The 20,277-nt window shown below is 34.9% G+C and overlaps 1 protein-coding gene across 1 annotated transcript in view; it reads right to left on the bottom strand.

Moving 5' to 3' along the window:
* The window catches only part of KCNQ5 (potassium voltage-gated channel subfamily Q member 5), a gene marked incomplete at its 5' end in the record, with an annotated part of 60,995 nt that extends 43,294 nt beyond the window's left edge, over positions 1-17,701 (bottom strand). The window contains 5 exons of the mRNA XM_015817488.1: positions 479-573; positions 4,388-4,483; positions 8,506-8,616; positions 16,802-16,927; positions 17,526-17,701. Of these exons, the coding sequence (XP_015672974.1) occupies positions 479-573; positions 4,388-4,483; positions 8,506-8,616; positions 16,802-16,927; positions 17,526-17,701 (604 nt within the window). The remainder of the gene's footprint in view (positions 1-478; positions 574-4,387; positions 4,484-8,505; positions 8,617-16,801; positions 16,928-17,525) is intronic.
* Between the last annotated feature and the right edge of the window lie 2,576 nt (positions 17,702-20,277).

The raw sequence follows: 20,277 nt of genomic DNA, 5'->3' as shown, positions 1-20,277 counted from the left end.
CTTTTTGTTGTTGTTAGGGTTGAATGTATGCTTTTGTTTTGTTTCATTTTGTTTGTTTGTTTTACTGTTTTGTATTTTATTCTCTATGATAAAACAATAAATAATAAATAAAAAATAGTATACATCCAAAAACGCATATATCCCTAACTCTGTGAAGTGAGATGAATTAACCTAAGTCCAACACATGCCCAGATGCTGTTAAAAGGTTAGGTTTCAGCAAGGATTTGAGGACTGCAAAATTCTGTTACTTTAATTATAATATTTATTAAGAAGCAAAATAAAACAGAAATTAGATTTATCTTATTTGGATGATGTGTATGTGTCCCAGTTTGCTACCTGACTTCCTCAGTGAAAGAAAATAAAAGGAAATGAATGGGGAAAAGGGAAAGTAGAAAGACAAGACAAAAACAACAGACCAATTTGTATAATCTCAAAACCAGATATCAAGTACAACACCAGCTGCCATATTTTTACCTACTTTGTAGGGCTGCAGGTATGTAAGGCCTTCAAATGAGGCTTCCAGGTAGCAATGGAAACCGATTTCTCATCAGCTGCATAACTACGCCATACACACTATGTGCAGATATATGATAAAAGAAAAAGGCAAACAAAAATGGAGAAGCGTATTAGTAAACCAATACAAGTATTGTTTTTTGTAGCATTCATAGCACTGATACATGCCTGAGGGATGGAAGACTATATTCATAATATCGCCAGGTAGCTGTCAGGTTTGTTTGCCTTGAATCGGTAGAATAAAACCGCCAAGTAGCCTGATTTGAGGAAACAATAGAAAGTACAACAGATCTAACAATATATGAAATGAAGTACTATTAATAGGATGGAAAATTTGGATTTCGTTCAAACTGGATACAATTGGCTTAATCAATTTGGAAGGGCTGTGCTTGTACAATGTAATGAAGATTTGAGGTTTAAGGATTTAAATATAGAAGAAAACAATACATAAGGAAGTTCTAGTTATATATGCTAGCAATCTTGTATAGCAAAATCTTCAAGAAAGCCTTTTGCTATAATTTTTTTTCATGAGTGCAATTGACTTTTTTTCTTCACATTAGCAATAGTATAGTCTAGTAATAAGCTGTATTCTCGTCTGCATAAAATGAGTAACAATGAAAGAGAAATTAGGGAGATTATTAGCACACGTAGTTTCCTTTTTAAGGAATCCTTTCAAATGTTTTTATCTTATATACTTTTATGTCCGCTTGTCAAATGCCCATGATATTTTGTGGTGATTTTCTATCTTGGTTACTTGTCTCAAATGTGCCTTTTCTCAAAAGGCAATTGGACTATGGTTTTTTTTTCTTTTCCCTTGAGGAAGAAGAAAATGTTTCGCTTCTCATCCAAGAAGCTTCATTAGTACTGATGAAGCTTCTTGGATGAGAAGCAAAATGTCTTCTTCCTCAAGGAAAAAAAAAACACCACAGTCCATTTGCCTTTTGAAAAAGCACCTTTGAAGCAATCATGACCTGCGTAACTGAGAATCTCCATAGACACCTTAGTTACTTATTTTATTAGATTAGATTTAGTAGATTATTTAGATACTGCTTATATGGACTGTAAGTAACTTGCAATTACAAGATTAGAAATGTAGAGATCAATCATTTCAGGCCAGAATTCAGTCTACTGTGGTAACCCTTCAACAAAAATCATGCCATCCATCAAATACCCAATTAAAAAAGGACCTTCACAGCTTTCACAAATACCAGCAAATGGGGCATGGAATAGTTCCTGCTTCATCACAGAACATTAGGCTAAGTCAGAAGTTGATAACTGGGCATTGAGTATTTGAAAATAAGACAGTTGCAACATGTCAATCAGTATAAATAATAAAGTCATAAATTTATTTTAAATGATGACAGTACAAAAGGATTATAGTTTTAGATACATTATCCTAACACACATGGCTGACAGGATATATTTTCACAAGGAACTTGTCTGTTAATGCTTTTAACCATTAGGCAATGCGATATCCTCGGAATATAAGTGCACAAAATGATCTGATATTATAAATGTCCTATTAATACTTCTAAAATAAAGATTTATTATTCCTAACTTTTCAGATCGTTTCAATTGTACGATCGAAGAAGCTATTTACATCCAGTGCAAAAATATAAACTGCTTTCATCATGGATGTCTAACATAGTTATAAGAGAAAAGTAAGACTCAAGCAATAGTCTGCTCTCTAAATGACTCTTCTGTACAGTCAGCAACTCTGCAGTCCCGTGTTCATTTATCTGGGAATAAATCCTACTGAACTCCATTGAATATATGTGTGAGTGGACGCATGCAAGTGGAAGGATTTTTACAGTGGGCTTTGGGATAGAGATCCTTACTGAACAGCCTTCCCAAACTTGAATCCATGCGGATGGTTTGCACTCAGTTCTCTTCATCTCTGACCATTTGCCAGGCTGGCTGAGGATGAAAGGAATTCTAATCCAAATAACTCAAGGGACCCAAGATAGGGAAGGCTGCTGTAAAGAAGGGAGAATGTGTGTCACAACCTCCTCTTTCAGTTCATCTGGCATGAATCTTAAGATATATTTACACTCACAGCTAGCTCTGGATCAAATGAATTGGGGGCTTTCATTCCCTGCTTGGTCTGGCCTTCTCACATTCAAGCAATATATACCATCTAGGGGATGTTTAATCACTAGATTAAGAGTAGGCACTTTTAACTACTGTGCCATCTAGCAACTTTATATAAGTTACTAGCTGGTGGTACAGATAGACAGAGAGGCCATATCCTCTTTTTCCCTTCAATATGAACAGAGATCTGGGAATACCAAAGTGTATTTTAACCTAACTGCTAACACTTGGGTAATACTATATATTTTTTCATGCTGTTATTCTTTATAATCTTTATAATGTACAGCATGCAGCATAGCCTACAACCGTACACTGGGATAGCCTAGAACTAGTTCATAGTATAATAAAAATTCTAACAAGCATTTTTCCTTTTCAATAGCATTCTGTTTGTGTAGCACTCTGTTTGTGAGTAGGAAGTCACTGGCTGCTTAGCCATTACCTCTAAGAGAAGCATAAACAACAGTCCAGCAAAAGGCTGAATCATCTCTCCGCAGAGACATTTGGCATTTCTGTTCCATAGCTGTAATCCAGCATAATTTGAAAGCCAAAATCCCTTAGAAGAGATTTGGAAGAACAATGTCAGGAACCAAAGAATGTGAGAATAATTCTGTGCCCCTATATATCATACATTACATAAACTAACTCCCTTCAAAGGAGTGTAATCATTTTAACTGTAAGATGCTGGGTATGAAGAAAGTGAAGGAAGTCATTCAAAACAAAAAGAGAATAACTGTACTAATAACAGGACAATTAAAACGTCAACTATTCAGACATTTAAATACATTTTGATTCCTTCTACATGACAATATTACTCTAATGAATTCAACATCTTAAGCAAAAAAATCCATTATATGCAATCATGCAAGCTACGCAATAAATTCTTTGGACAAAGGTCTCTTTATTCAAACTAAATATATTTTCCCTGGCATATTGTCAGAGTTCCACTATTTATGAATTAATTGAATATATAGAAATGTAGGTATCATACATTAATCTATCATTAGTTATCAAATATACTATATTTATTGTAATTCTAGTTACTGAATCTCCATTCTTTTGAAAAGGTTACTTGCTAAAAATACAAAATGAAATTCAAACTCCAAACAAACAATGGATGAAAATAGAAACTCTGATTATTTTAAAGGGAAGTACCAGAGTTTGATTAAGGGCCACTTGGCTTAGCATATTGTGTGAACCCAGCTGATGTAATTTGTAAGCCATAATTTATGGATTAGCATGTTCTATAACAGGGGTCTTCAAACTTGGCCCTTTTATGATTTGTGGACTTCAACTCCCAGAATTCCTCAGCTAGCAAAGTCCACAAGTCATAAAAGGGCCAAGTTTGAAGACCCCTGTTCTATAAACTTAACTGCTTGAGGTTTGTAAATCACAATTCATCGCTTACCTAGTTGTGAGTCATCCAATAAACCATTCTAAGTAGATATCTAGTTTGAGATGTTTGTGGATTGTTTAAAATGTATTAAATGGTTTAGCAAATGGGTTTGGTAAATCATGGTTTAGCAAATGCATTTGATATGATACATGAACTTAGTTTATATGTGAAATAGCCCAGCTGTTTGATTACATATTTGCACACGATTCCTTTTTCAACTGGAATTATGGATGTAGAAACTTGGTTTTTTACTTCCTCAACTGAATTGGAATGAAGAATGAACAGGAATGATCATTCCTAAATATATATATTTCTTTGAAACCTGGCACAATTGAGCTTGTAATATTCATTATCAAGAATTTTTGAAAATCTGCTTCATTTGCTACTTACTTGAATTAAACTGGCAGCAGGATTTCTTCTCTTTTCAAAATGTTTCTGACGATGCTGTTCCTGTACTTTTAATGCAAATCCTGACCCTAGAATACCCTTAAGTGCAATACAACAAATGTTTATAATCAGAAAAATATTTCTGGTAACAATTAAAAACATACAATCTCAAAACTAAAATAAGAATTATACAAATGACCTGTATGTCATAGCATGGTTTGGTTCAATATTTGAAATGACATTATTGGACCAATATGGACAACATCAGGTGCATCTAATAATCATATGGGACAGGATTCTGCCAAATTCCTACAAACCAGGAAACAGGTATAATTTAAAAAACTGTAAGAGTGGGTAACATGGAAAGTTCTGAATTCTCCCTTTGCCCTTACCTTTATTGTTGTTATTACTGTTAGTGTAACCTCATTTTTCCAGTCAGTTTTCTCTTGGTATAAGTTTATTTCCAATGCTGTTATTTTCTAAGTATTTTACTAGGAAAGAATTGAGAAAACCAGCTTTGGGGGAACTAACAAGCAAACTTAGTTTTTTTATCTAATCTTTCTTGATTAGGGAATTTCATTGTCACCTCATTGCTCCTCTCATTTTCTACATCCCCAATCCTCTTCCCCCAAATAGTGGGGAAATTTTGTAAATAGTTTAGGAAGAATGTTAGATCACTTCTCTTCATGTTCCCACTAATGGAAGCCTTTGCTTAAATTGCATTATCAGCAATTTGATTCTGATAGAACAATTGGCCATCATAGTCCACTTTTCTAGTGACTCTTCTTTAAGTATGCAACTACATTGAATGTTGTCAATTCAAATTTTCATACTGCAGCAACTACTTTTCTAATGTAAAAGGAATGACAGAGCATGAGAGAGCCACTTTGGTCTGGTGCAGGGGTGTCAAACTGGTGGCCTGCGGGCTGGATGCATCACCATGCCCATTCCAGCTCCGCAAAGGCAAAAAACGTTGTGACACTATATCATGTGAAACGATTGAGTCTGACACCCATGATCTAGTGGTTAAAGCACCAGGCTAGAAAGACCATGAATTCAAGTCCCATCTTAGCCATGAAAGCTGGCTGGGTGACCGTGGTCCAGTCACTCTCTCTCAGCCCAGCCCGGCCCACCCCACAAGTTGTTGTTGTGGGGAAAATAAGAGGAGGAAAGTGTTGGATATGTTCATCACCTTGAGTTATTTGTATATAATAACTTGTTGTCATGACCTTCAACTGAGTGAAACAATGCATCATAGGACAATTGTTGAACAAGATATCTCAAATTTCAGAATGTGTCCAAAATCTGAGAGCCATGAGTCCCAAGAAAATGAAATTTGGGAAAGTTATGTCTGCTTCAATGCTACTGGATGCTGCTGCAGTCATGTGATATTCATTTTCATAGTTCAATGATAGTATCCCATCTAGTCTTGCAATTCCTTGCTCTCTCCCCCACCCAGCAGCCAGTGAACTGCCTGCTGGAAAGGGAAGGGATGAAGGAAGGAAGGAAGGAAGGAAGGAAGGAAGGAAGGAAGCAAGGAGGGAGGGAGGGAAGGAATGGAAGAGAAGAGAAGGAGGCACTGGAAAGAAGGAACCCTAATACAACTTTCCTGACTGCGCACCTTCCTTGAACTGCAAGTACCTCTTGTGCAACCTTATGCATTTTCCACAACCCAAGCTAGCCCCTCACAGAATGTCCCTGACTTGCATGGCATTTCTCACATACTCCCAAGCACACACAGGCACCCTTCCCTACGCGCAAACCCAATGTATTCTCCTTGAGCTGTGCAGCACCCCTCACATAACCCCATGACCGTCACACATCCTTGATCAATGCTGCCTCCTGCACATTGTACCCAACTTATATGGCATCTCTTGCACACACACCTGCATCCTTTCCGACCTGTGCATCATCTCTCATGTACAATTCCTGACCTACACCCTAATGCACTCGCTCATTCCCTTTCCCACCCAGCAGCAGCCATTTACCTGCCTGCTGGGTTTGGACCTGGGACTTCCTGCTGGGTTCCCCACTGATTTTCTCTCTGCAAGTTTATCACAAGCAAAATAAGTGGGGAAGCCTTCAGAAATTCTAGGGAGGGAGGGAGGGAGGGAGGGAAGAAGGTAGATAGGTAGGTTTCTGATGTTTTCTATCAGCTTCCCATAAAGAAACTCAATGGGAAAGCTGGTAAGAAATTAGAAGTCGCTCCTGCTCCTAATGCTTTTTTGCCCATATGCGATCATTCTGTTATTTTGTTTAGGTAAGGAAATATTTCTGAAATGATGACCCAACAGGGTACGGGTTTCTAGTCCGCAGTAAAACAGAATTCTGCTTAATAGAAGCCTGAATCTGTTTTTGCTATGTACAAAACAGTTATTTTATTAATTCTACCAGTTATGTAGTTTTATCATTGCATATTACAGCTAAAGAAAAGCACTAGTATATTTATCATTAACCTTAAATGAAATTATGTTAATTTGGTATTTGAACTAGGGAAGTTCTTTATGTTTATATCAACTTAATAAAAGTGTAGTATCCCACATGCAAGTAAAATGAAAATGTGGAATATTATTTGCATATGTTTAGAAACTGATTATTACTAATGGAAAATATCAAAGATACATGCTTGGCTGTGCAGAGACCTCGATTTGAAGGACTCGGTATAATTTAGTTACCGATGAATGTGCATGAAGCTTCTATTAGGAACACCGTAACACAGCCCTCCACTGAAAAAAACACATTTGTCTTAAAGTATTCTCCTCTGGCATCTTAAGTGTACCCATGTGTGCTTTGAATCAGATTTTGCTCTTCAAATCCAGATCACTGGAGATCTCTAGAATATATGTATGCGGTTACATTTATGGCACAGTTTACTCCATCTACTGCTATTTGAAATTGCTAAAACTTTCAAGCAGGTGTCAATATCTGTTTATGGGGAAGCTTAACTTTTAGCTATGAAAAGTCACTGGAATTTCAGCAGCCAAACAATAAATTTTCTTGAAGAGCATTAGTTAGCAGCTGAATCAGAAACAGCATCTACTCCTAGGTAAATGCTTCAGTGGAGTCCTTGATTCTCTCCAAGCTTGGTTTTTGCTTGCAGAAGTTTCATTACCTGACTAAGTAAAATATTCAGTGCTACAAGGGAGTGAAGTTTGTCCCCTGTTGATATACACTAACTTGTCCTGTCATTGTGGGTGGGGATGTGATTTTGTTCTTGTAGTTCCTTGATTAGGCTGTTTACTGCTTGATTATTTGTCTGAGTTGGTAGTTCCTTGATTAGGGTATTGCTGACTGCTTGTTTGTTTGTCTGGTGTTATATCTTTTATTGGAAAATGCTTTTGTTTACTAACTAATATTTAATAGTATTTCTGCACTTTCTCATTACTAACCCAAATGAAGTAAATTAAAAATATTCATAATCTGACCAAAAAATAATTCCTGAGTACAGAACAATATGTTCCTTAGCCTTCTACCAGATAAGCATTTCTTATAGATGATTTCTGATTTTTTACAAGGGTAATTATATTTCTTAACAAAAAAAATCTTGTGTAGGAAATGGAAAATATTCCAACATTTAATTTAAATGTAAAAAAAATTTAACATGTAATTACAATTTAAAAATACTCTAGCATGGGCTTATTATATTAATTATTAGAACTTACTGAGATTCTAACAACATTATAAAAGATATGTTTGGGTAAAGCAGATCTCATTTTCTTTGATGACCTCTCTATACTGATGTAGGAAGTTGGTTCTCTAGCGGCCTACACAGATCCTGCTCTTCTCTCAATAACCTTTTGGACAGATGAGAAACCAGGAAGGGCTGAATCCTTGACGTTTATCCATAGTAGAAATGGACCTAATCACATCTTAGCAAGTTCCATGCAAACATTGTTTTGGATGCAATGTTATCAAATAAAACTTTGGATGTCCCATACATGTATTATTGGAGATAAGTAAGCTCATAAAGCACCTTAAAATTTAAAAGGTGTTGTACGCAATGGCAAAAGTTAACATGGGTTTACAAACGCATTGATATATGTGACTAACATTCTTTCTCACATATCCAGCACAGAGTACAATGTTCTTCAAATTTAAAACACAGTTGTAAAGATACTCACAGCAGGTAATGCAAAGAAAGAAATGCCAAGCAGTGCAAACCCTGCAGAAAGCAGCCTTCCTAGCCAAGTAAGAGGCGTTTTATCTCCATAACCAATTGTTGTTAATGTGATCTGAAAATAAACGAATATAAACCAGGGTGAAAAAAATGCAGACAGTACAGATACCAAGAATTTTAGAGACAGCTTATATATACAAGTATATACAAAAAGGAAACAGTGGGATTTCTCTTTGGGTGTTCACCCTTGCTTCAATGACATTTAGTCACTATGATCAGCTCTGCTTCTCAGGCTGCTTTGAATATTTTCAAAATACAGTACATTTTCTTCAGTCAGTGTGAATATGAACCTGACTAGGGGCTGGCAGTATGGAAGGGGGAAATGACTAGGCGCAGAGATGACACAGCTCCTCTCCAGCCTAGATATTCCTACATAAAAACACCCCATGCATATCCATTATGTCAGCAAAAAGATTTGGAAACCAGCATTTACAGAGATGTTGATATAGCCTGCTTGTAGGTTATTGTTTGTGTTCTTACGCCTTGCCCATAAGGGATGGCCTGCATAAAACAACCTGTTGAGCATTCTCCGCTTGAGCTTTTCCGTGGGAGCCCAGATTTTTCCGGAGACATACTTAATTCCTTCAGGTTTCAACTCACACTCTGACAACAAGATGATTGGTTGAAGAACTTCAACTTGTAGTTGAATTCTTATTTCTTTACATATTTTTCTTTATATATTTCATACATTTCTTCCTGCCACAATCATAAAAACTCTCAGAAGCTAACAAAAAGACAGTAGTGCCAATAAAAAAAATAACTGCATACAATTCACAAACTGTATCTGACAACAACATCAAATTGGCCTATGAAAAAACTCAGTTTTCAGCTGTTTCTGGAAGGCAGATAACATCGGAGCTGAATGAATCTCCAGCAAGAGGCTATTCCAGAGAGCCAGTCAAAATCACAGGGAAACAAGGAATTTTATACTTTATTCTTTATTCACAGAACATTGTTAGTGTGCTGAATGAATGAGAAAATGAAACAAGCAAGCAATCCACTAGTCAGCAAATCAATGAATAGTTTCATTACAGTCTTAAACCACAGTAAGATAACATATTGGTTCTTGGTTAGGACTTTAAAAAAAAATCTAAGTTTTTTCTAAGAACACGAATAACCTGCACTGGCTGTAGCTATATGATACCATGTATTGATGACCATTGTTGCTTTTAATGTCACTTGGACAAAGCCATGAAGTTGCTGTTACTTTAATCTTCAAGCAGGAATTCGGCAGCTCACTTGATAAAATTTTATCAGTATCGCTTACAAACATAGCAAGACAGATTGGTAAATATATGCTGGGTACTATACACTGCAAGCACATCTTACAATGAGAACTGTAAAGAATATTTCTTTGGAGAGAAATAATACTTTAATGACATAAAACTTTTTCACTGTGGTAAATGTAGTATTTTCAAACTCTTTGGGCTAAAATGGACATTCATACCACAGTCTCAATAAATACCATCACAGATGTCAAGGCTTCCTCCTTCCATGCCTGATCCAAACATCAGAATTTAGGCACTTATGGTTTTGAACCACATAGTTCCATAGGCAAAAATGCATTTGTATTGCCATTTATGATCTTAAAAAAATGTCTGAAATGTTTTTAAAGTACTAGGAATTTATCTCTGATTAGTTTAATAGAGATAAATTATATTTCCAAAATGAATGCAGAGCCAATTAAGAGCTGAAGTATTAACAAAGGACTAACAAAATTCTTATTTTCTTTTAGGCCTAATCATTCCACAGAGTTACTCTTTCAGTAAATCTGCATTAGCCTGTTTGATCAAGAATGAAACCCGAATGATCTGGCATTTACCTGATCATTGCCAGGCACTAGAGAGTAGACAGATGTTTCCAAGATCTATTTGATGAAAAATAAAGAAGCTTATAAAAAGGATAATGCCAACTGCCACCTACTTTTAATGACAATAAGGATTAAAATCTCAACAGCAGAGTCCTATTAGAGGCATTGTAGATTTTTGTATAATTGAGAATCAAAATATTAAAAGAGGAAGAATGCAACACACTTTCCTTGAAGAACAAAATCTACTCTGTTCTTTTTCACAAGTCAACAGGTTCTTAAGCTTTGACAAAAAATACCACAGCATTACATGTATCAGAGATCTCTTGCTCCATTTGAACCATGTTTCTAACACTTAAGGAGTTCTTAAGCAACAGAGCTGAATATAATTTTTCTTTTACACTGCGATGTACTCAATGTACTCAGAAGCAATTTAGGTTTCAAATTACAAATCTGGATTCAAAGTTATCTTGTGGAGGCAGGAAGCTAGACCTTGCTCACATTTCTCCAAATAATAGCATACAAAGTGAAGGAGAAATATACAGTAATATTATTATTTCTTGATCTAAATTTTAGAACAGTCCAATTTCTTTCCATGATATAACTGCATTTCATCCAATGAATATAAATCTAGATCGGTGACAAATTTGGATGCTTTCATTTTTAGTAGCTGTGGACAAGGATAGAACAAGAGGTCTGACTCTGACACCATACCAGCCTAAATAACTGCTTTGAGTGATGAACCACGATTGCTAACAAAATCAAGTCAATTCCCTAGCTGCTGCCTCTTGGCTTGATGTGTCCAGAGGAGCCACTTTATTATATCTAAACATTCCAGGATTTCCGGTGAGGATTCATAAAGAACTAGATGTCCCTGAAGAAGTGGGAGTTGGGGTGGAGATTGGTGGCCAGATGACAAATTCTGGCTGGTGAAGTCTCCAACAAAAAGAAAGATTGCGAGATAACCGATTCTTGTGAGTAGGCTGAAGAAATGGAGGTGTTTTTAGTTGACTTGTGAGTCAAGTGGATGGAAGTTGAAGGGTTTCAAACACGCTCACAGCCATAATGAAGCTTACACGGTCATCATTTCTTAATCATTTTAAATACAAGTTGAAGGACTTGAAAACATTTTTTTGAATAAACAGCAATAGGGTGATTGCAAATGGTCCAGATAGTTTTGAAATAAGATTTTGAAATTAATTATAAGAATGCTTCTTGTGGGAAGAGGCTGTTCTTTCGAATTCTTAAAAATAAATGATAAAATAGGACTTTAAAGATTGGATGCTACAGGAAGCAAGAAGGCATTAGAGATTACAATTAAAGGAGAAGAAAACTTAAATCTTATAAATACAGAAATAAGAAAACTTATAAATACAGAATTAGCAGAGTACTTTAACATTGGATGTACTGAAGAATGTTTGAAAACAATGGAGTTAGAAGCTAATTTTAAAAATGTCTGTCATTGGAAAAGATATTATGGAAGAGGAACAAGTTTTACCAGAGAAAATTGAGGCTGATTTGTAAGTAGATTTAAAATGACAGGCTACAAGAATAGAGCTATACAAATAACAAACTGAAAGAATGACTTGAATAACATTCTTATATTGGATTTACAAAACAGACTTGTTAAAAGTTTTGAAAGATTTTGTGAGAAGGGACAAAGAAAAAATGAAAAGGAATCAAGTTCTAGGTCAGTATTTGAAAGGATTAAAGATCAAGACTGTTAAAGGAAAGAATATAAATTAGTTTATTTGATCAAGATTAAAATTGATGTGTTGTTATCGATGGTAACCCTTAATGGGTTTCTGCTGACTAGGATTGAATAACAAGGCTTTAAAGATTTGTTAATAGATAAGAAATGGAATATGGGAAGAAGAGATTATTTGTTCTATTTTAAGAGAAAGTGGTAAGTCGCTAAAATTATTTATACTTGTGATGAAGGGAAAAGTCATTCTTAATGTATTTCTTTTTTTTTCTATAGTCCTATTTTTTCTTTCATTTCTATTCCTTCTATTTTTTCCTTCTTTTCTGCACTTCCTATTTATCTTTTTATTCTTTAAACGTTTTAGTTTGTATGAAGTGTGCAATAATCTAGACCAACTTGTCAGCAACCAATCATTCTATAATAGTTGGTATGAGTACATAATAAACAATAAATATAGAAGAATCTACAAGACAGATATGTTCAGACTATGTATCATGTGTCATTATATTTTTTAAAAATATGTTTTTAATAAAATGGCAAAAATGAGTAGGTATATTTTGGTGACAGTAAAATCCCCAGGTGGAACTCTTGAACATGTTGAATGGAAAAAATCTATCTTTTTCAGAACACTAGATTTGTAAAAACAGAATGATTTAGGCTGAGCCCATTGCTCAGTAAAGCGTATCCTCTGTACGAAGACAGTTCTATGTGGTACATGGCAAGTGATTAAAAATCCTCTGTCTGAACTCCTAGAAAACTGCTATCCTTCAGAACAGATACCCCTGTGATGTGTATAAAGTAGCTTCCTACTGGTTCTGTTTCAAAAGACTTTACATGGCTCATTTTTTCTTCCAGTTATTAGCAACAATGACATCTTCATGCATTCTCACATAGGAAACTTAATCCAAATTGAACTTAATCCAAATTCAGGTAATATCAAAAAGCATAATTCTCTAAATATATGACTGCTTTTGGACCTTAACAAAGCAAGACAGGAAGAAATCGATTCGTTTAAGTAATCGTGCTGGAGAAGGCTCCTGCGTATTCCTTGGACAGCAAAGGTGACTAACAAGTACAAGTATAACACCAGACATGTCAGTGGAAGGCAAAATCATAAACTGCGTCTCACTTACTTTGGCCATGTCATATGGGGGAACTCACTGGAGAAAGCAATCATTTTGGAAGAGTTAGCAGTAAGAGGAAACCAAACCATCAAAGAACATGGTGGTTGGACACCATCAAAGCTGACACCAACCAGAGCATAAAACAACTCAAAGAAGTAGCGCAACATAGGAAGATGTGGACCATAGAATCGCCAAAAATCAGACATGACTGAATGGATAACATCATCAACATCATGACTGCTTTATTATTATTTAATTAAGCAAATTTTAAAAATGAATAAAATGTGGTGATATTTTAATTAGTATAACTGTTAAGATTATAATGTGGCTATTATAATTAGTGAAATCTGTAGTCTAATTCTTATCAGATCAATTATAAAACAGGATATTCCAGCATGTAGAACTACTATCCCTTAGTGGTTCAAAAACAGCAACGTAGTCACCTTTATGAATGTATCACCAGAGGGAGTAAAGTGTAGGTGGGACACATTCAAGGCCTTGGTAGCAAATTATTAAGTAGGATATTATACAAGTGTTATCTGAAATAGGAAGCTCTCCTAACAAATGATGCAGTCATTTGGCAATGCCACATCCTCGAGGGATATGCCCATCTGTTGGGATGCATCTTTTAATAAGTATTCCAAATAAAAAGAAAATACATTCCAAATGAATAAAAAAATAAACTTTTTACTAAATCTGATTTACTTATTCATTTAATTTATATGGCAGTTCACTTGCCAAGTACCTTTAAAACCCTAAATGGTCAGACTATCTAAGAAACTACCTTTCCCATTATAAACCAATCTGGCTCTTAAAATCCATTTCTGGCATGAAGGAAAAGGCCTCTATTCTCCTATAGCAGGGGTAGGCAATCTTGGCTCTTTTATGACTCGTGGACTTCAACTCCCAGAATTCCTGAGCTAGCATAGCTGGCTCAGGAATTCTGGGAGTTGAAGTCCACAAGTCATAAAAGAGCCAAGGTTGCCTACCCCTATCCTATGGTACGGAAAGCTTTCCTTTAGGAGTTGTGTTTGGTCCCCATTCTCTCAAGCATTTTGAAATCTATAAAGACATATCTCTTTATCTTGTTTTTTTAAAATTGTTAACTGAATTTAGTATTAATTTTAGCGTTTTTATATATTTATATTTTGTGTTTTGTTGTTTAATTTTTTTTTAAAATCATACTGAATTCTCACTAGAACAGAAAAGCAGAGCATTAACTGAAGAAGAGCACTGCAAAATGATGGAATAAAATGTTAAAGTCATCTTCAGGCTCTTAATATGTATTGGCTATTTGTTAAATTAAAATCCAATACTCAGAGAAAATCATTTTGATTAAAGATCAATTTTTAAGGGAGGAGTTGTACAAAGGTCAATAGGCCAGGATTGATTGATTAGCTGACAGTGCTCAGTTATGGCTGGTACCACCTTGCAGCTGAGATTCTGTTCTCCTATTTATTGCCATCATATATAGTTATAGTATGAGGCTCAATCACAAAAAAAATGGAAATAGTTAGGCCAAGTTTTTTTTGAGGGCAGAGGATGGATCAAAGCAAGGGAAAGTATGTTAAATTAAGGCAAATATTCCTAAGCAAGAATACAGGTGTGTGTTTCTGGGTCTGTGTGTGTGTCTGTGTGTTTCTCCTTAAATCCTGTTGTGGACTGATTAATTGGGAATATTCAACACATTAAATTTTAAGCCAGATCTAGAAAAAAAAAGTGCTATACTCAAACAAATAAATTATTATGTCTTAACCTAATGACTTGTTTCACAAAATATGCTAAAATAACGCTGGATCACACAAACTGTTGTACCAAAACCTACAGAACTTAATTTTAGCCTGATATAATGTGGTTAGCAAACCCAGCTACTACAGTTAGGGTTAGTGTCTGCAAGACTGCAACTTCAACACCAATATTTTAGAGGATTGCAAGACTTCAGAGTCAAATGTCCTGATAGCTGCAAATTCACACTGCTGCTATGATAAAAGTAATGGCTCAGAGTCTAGTCTTTCATCATCCTGGTTTGAGAGTTAACTCCAATGGCTTTGCATTCTTATTTTTCTACAGAAAACTTTCAAAATCTTTTTCCAGAGTTACTGTTTGTCTGTTTCTATAATGCCTAGGGAAACAGTTTTTACACAGGAACTCCTCACTTAACAATCATGTGTTCAGCAACCGTTCAATTTTATGATGGTACTGAACAAGGAGACTTATGACCAGTCCTCACCGTTGTGGCTTTCACAGCATCCCTGCAGTCATATGATCATGATTTGGACATCTGGCAACCAGCTTGCGATAATGATGGACACAGTGTCCCACAGTGATGTGTTCACCATTTGCAACCTTTACTACCAGCTTCCAACTAGCAAAGTCAATGGGGAAGCCAGCAGGAGGTCACAAATGGCAATCACATGATGTTGCACTTAACGACTTAACAATGACAACTGGAACTGCTGCACCTGCTGTTGTAAGTTGGCAGAGTAATGTGATGTTGTGCCGTAAGACCATGTCACTTAGCAACAGAGTTTCTGGTCTCAATCACTGTGATTAAGCAAAGACTACTTATATTTATTTTGAAATATAAGCTGCACAATTACTTATGTCAGTTTCAGCTATGATCTTATATAACAATAGAAAGAATCATATTTTTTCCTGACTCTATAAAAAAGAAACATTTTACTAATGGAAAAAAAGAACTCAATAAGAATGTAAACATTTAGTTAAGAAGACAGAAACTATGTGTCTGGGCAAGAAGGACAGGGTAGTTTGAATGAGAAGCTATAGGTGGAAAAAAATATATGAGAGGTACCGTTTCCCCCCGAAAATAAGACTGAGTCTTATATTAATTTTTGCTCCAAAAGACGCATTACGGCTTACTTTCCAGTTAGGTCTTATTTTTGGCTAAATATGGTACTAAATGCATCCATATGGCCGACTATCTTAACTGGGGCTTATTTTTTGGGTGGGGCTTATGTTACGAGCATCCTGAAAAATCATGCTATGGCTTGTTTTCCGGTTGTGTCTTATTTTCGGGGAAACATGGTATGTGTGTATGAATAAATAGAAAAGAGAGAAAAAAAGGATATGCTTGAAATTCTCTAACAATGCAGAGATTTTTGTTTACGTCTAGGTGAAAGGATATGAGCACATCAGTTTGAGCATGAATCACAGACAAAGAAGTATTAAGGGATACATGGATAATGAGGAAGAGAGAGACAGAAATAGAAAGCAAACAAACAAGATCTCAAGCACTTTTTCTTTAACTCCTATAGTTTTGGATTTGGCTAAAATCACAGCTAGTATATAGCTCCAAATATAACTCCCCTTCAATAAAAAAAAAGCTATTATTGACTCCTTTACCAAACTACACTATAATAGGTCCATTCATTTAATAAGATTAAAAAGAATATTAAATACTGCAAAGCGTAAATCTGCTTTCGTCAATCTGCTATGCTCCAGATATATTAAGACAGCAACCTCCTAGAATTCCCAGCCAACCGTGGACATTTTTGGAAATTTATCAAGTTGCAGTCTCAATCCAAAGGGCACCAAACTGGGGAAGTTAGTTTATATTACAAAGTTTGATTGATTTTGTACTTACTGTGCCCCACCACAGAGCATCTGCATATGTAGAAAACTGAGCATTTGCATCTTTTTCAACCAGATAGACAAGGAAGGATGAAAAAATAAGTACTAAAAATCCAATGTACCAAGCTGTGATTAATTCCTGTAAGGTGAAATAAGAATAAAAAATAAACATTGCTGATAATTTATCTGAATTCATGTATTTGTTGGAATAAGAGATTAACAGAGTTCATTTTAGTTAAATGTGAAAAGTTCCTTGAGTATACAAATTATCCCTTAAATGAAAAAAATATAATTAATCATGCTCTTCCAAGGCTTCAGAATTCAAACTACTTCATTTATGTCAGAAGTTGGATGTATCTAATGGGCTTTTAAATTTTTTTGTTCAATCAGCAGAACTTATTTCTATGACAAATCTCAGATTATCTTAAAAAAATTATTGCAACTTTCAAAAGAGTATTTCTATTATAACGTACAGATTGCAGTCCATACATAAGACCACACAGATTTTTTAATATGAATAATTTGTCCCATAATTCTTTTCTGAAGTTAGAAGGGATGGATGGATAAGAGTGATGGATGGATAACAGATATACACATGCAAACACATACTCATGAAAGGTCAACACACATCAAAATATTGCAAGTTATTTGGATCATTCGTTTCAATTTGGAATTCTCTTTTTTGTAGCATACATTCAATATATTCACAAAAATGAAATATATGGATGGGCCCCTACCTTACTATGTGCATAAACCACTGAGCCTAACAATTTCCAAGTTCCTCCTCTTCGGTCCATGCGTACCATTCGAAGAATCTGTAGGAAACGAAGACTTCTGAGTGCTGATGTTGCAAAAATGTTACCCTGAGTTTTTGCAGAAACAACTGCTATTGAAGCGATGAGAACAATGATGTCTGAAAAAAATACATCACAAAATATATTAATGCAGATAGGGACATTTATAGTCAGTCAGCATGCCAACATCTGATGAACTGGATTATTGATGTTTAATGTTAAATATTAATTAGTAATTAGGAACAGAAATAATTAGGAACGGAAATAATTGGTTAATAGTACCCACCTCTTAAAGAAAATGTTCACTGCTGATGCTGATAAATTCTAGCATTTCTAGATTAAGTTGAATATCTGGGGATTACTGAATTTTTCATAGAAACTCTTATCACATTATTCTTAAGGCTCAATTTTATTTGGTGTGCTATTTAAAAACCAACCTAGGAGAAATTATCTAAATTATCCAAATCACTTAGCAGCATTTAGAAATTGTCAAATGACAGTAGCAAAGAGTAATCTTTGAGAAGGAATCTCTGAATAAGAAAGATACTCATAGATATTATAGTCAAGAATATCCTTTGAAGAAAAAATGCTCTTTAAATCCATGGGCTTTTCTGAGGCAATTTATATTAATGTTGCAATTAATTTCATGCTTAAAAGGCAAATGTGATTATGTTTTTCTTTTTGCATCATCAAATGGGTTAAATAATTGATCTTTAATTATTATGTTTATTCAGTAGCAACAATCCGTATGTGATTTCTGATAGCTTTACTCCAAGTTAATTTGCTGATGCGATGGATACTTGGTATGGTCCAGATGGCCAAAATTACAAAAACAGCATAACCACATAAGTTGTAGGTGGTTATCATACGTATGATTTGTTCAAGCTTATTCATAAATATACTGCTGGTGTGGGATGGAGCCATGCAAAATGCCCAGTGGCAAAGTTGAAAACATCCTTTAAAAACCCACTTACAATCTGCTCAAATGATGGTGATATATTGATATGTGTTTGGGATAAGTGACAAAGAAACTGAGGGACAATTAAAGTATTATATCAGTATCATGTACTTGACTATTAAATTTATAAGCATGCAATTTATACTATTAGGGAAGCAAAACAACATGATAACAGTTTATAAACATGATTTCACATATAATAAGATATATTAAGGGAGTATTCAGATTCTCATATTCTGATAATATTTTTACTTAGTTGTTTTATATACAGTGCAGCATTTTTCTCTTAAACTGACTTTGCTTAGAGGCAACTTGAGTTACTTAATTGATAAATCTTAAGGAAATCATCTGAATGTTATTCTCTGATTTCTTTAAGAGGTTATAATACAATTCCAAACTCTTCAGAGCACTCTGTACATGGGCATCTTGTTAATTACCAATTTGGGAAATAGGTGTTTCAGTCTTTCCAGTATTTGTCATCCTGTTTCAACAGCTTTGTCTTTTAAGATAAAAGGAACTGAAGTATTTCAAATATCACAATAATCCTGAATGATGCAGGTACTAGTAGGTGAAAATTGACTTCTACTATTGCTGCTATGTACTGTTCTAAGATAGAAAAAAATCAGAAAATTGGATAATCTACTTGAATTACCTTTTTTTTAGCATCTAATATGTCCTGACCATTCTAACAGTGTGAAAGAGAACAATTTAATGTTAGTGCTCCTTATGTCTGTCTCAATCAAAATAGAATAGGTTTTCAATATGACAACCCCATGAACTGAATTACTTAATTTCTCCTCTCTTACGTAGAATTTATCTAGTTATATTTTGAACTTATTTTGAATAAAGAATAATTTACAGCTACTCCACTTCGGGATTCTTTTTATTGATTAAAAATGAATAGAAAAAGTATGAATGAATGAGTAAAGCTATCTACCCAGAGTCACCTTATAGGGGAGATGGGTGGCATAAAAATGTAATAAATATAGGGTTGCCAGGTGTCCACTATTTGAGTGGACAGTCCACTTTTTTCACATTATGTTCACTATTTCTTTTCACAAAATAGTGGACATTTTTTTTATTCAAAAGCTTTATGATGAAATGGTATGTAATCTAAAGCTGTACAGTCTACTTTTTTTTACTACTTAACACCCCCCCCCACTTGTCCGTTATTTTTTGGAAGCAGACCTGGCAACCCTAAATAAATAAATAAAATAAAGATTAAGTAGACAGACAGAAAGATAGGTCGACAGACAGACTACTCAGTATTTTCAATGGTACGCACACATACACACACACACACACACAAACCACAAGCACACACAGTGTGTATATATGTATGATTACGTAAAACTTGTCTTAGACTGAAAACTATTCTGTACGTACAAAAGAAAGTAATAATTTCAAATATCTTGGCAGTAAAATATATATAATGAGATATTAGTCCTCAGGAGTCCCAATTTGTCTGTCTATCTATTGTTATGGTGAAAGACTAAAGGTCATATGTCAATGCACTACACATACCAGTGAGAGGTGGCCTACACCATGCTGGCCTGAAAGACAGTTTCTAATTTAGCAATCCTAGAATGGACAGAATAGCATGAACATGCTTGCAGTAAATTGGACTTAACAGTTCAGTTTGTGGCATAAATGGGTCAGTTAATTTTTTTTGGGGGGGGTCTCCCTTCAATGGCTGCGACAGGCTTTTATTTGAAAAAAGAAAAAATAAGAACTGTA

Source organism: Protobothrops mucrosquamatus, unplaced genomic scaffold, assembly GCF_001527695.2.
Source record: "Protobothrops mucrosquamatus isolate PMUCROS unplaced genomic scaffold, P.Mucros_1.0 scaffold594, whole genome shotgun sequence".
NCBI classification, from domain to species: domain Eukaryota; kingdom Metazoa; phylum Chordata; class Lepidosauria; order Squamata; family Viperidae; genus Protobothrops; species Protobothrops mucrosquamatus.
This window is presented reverse-complemented; position numbering and strand designations above follow the sequence as displayed.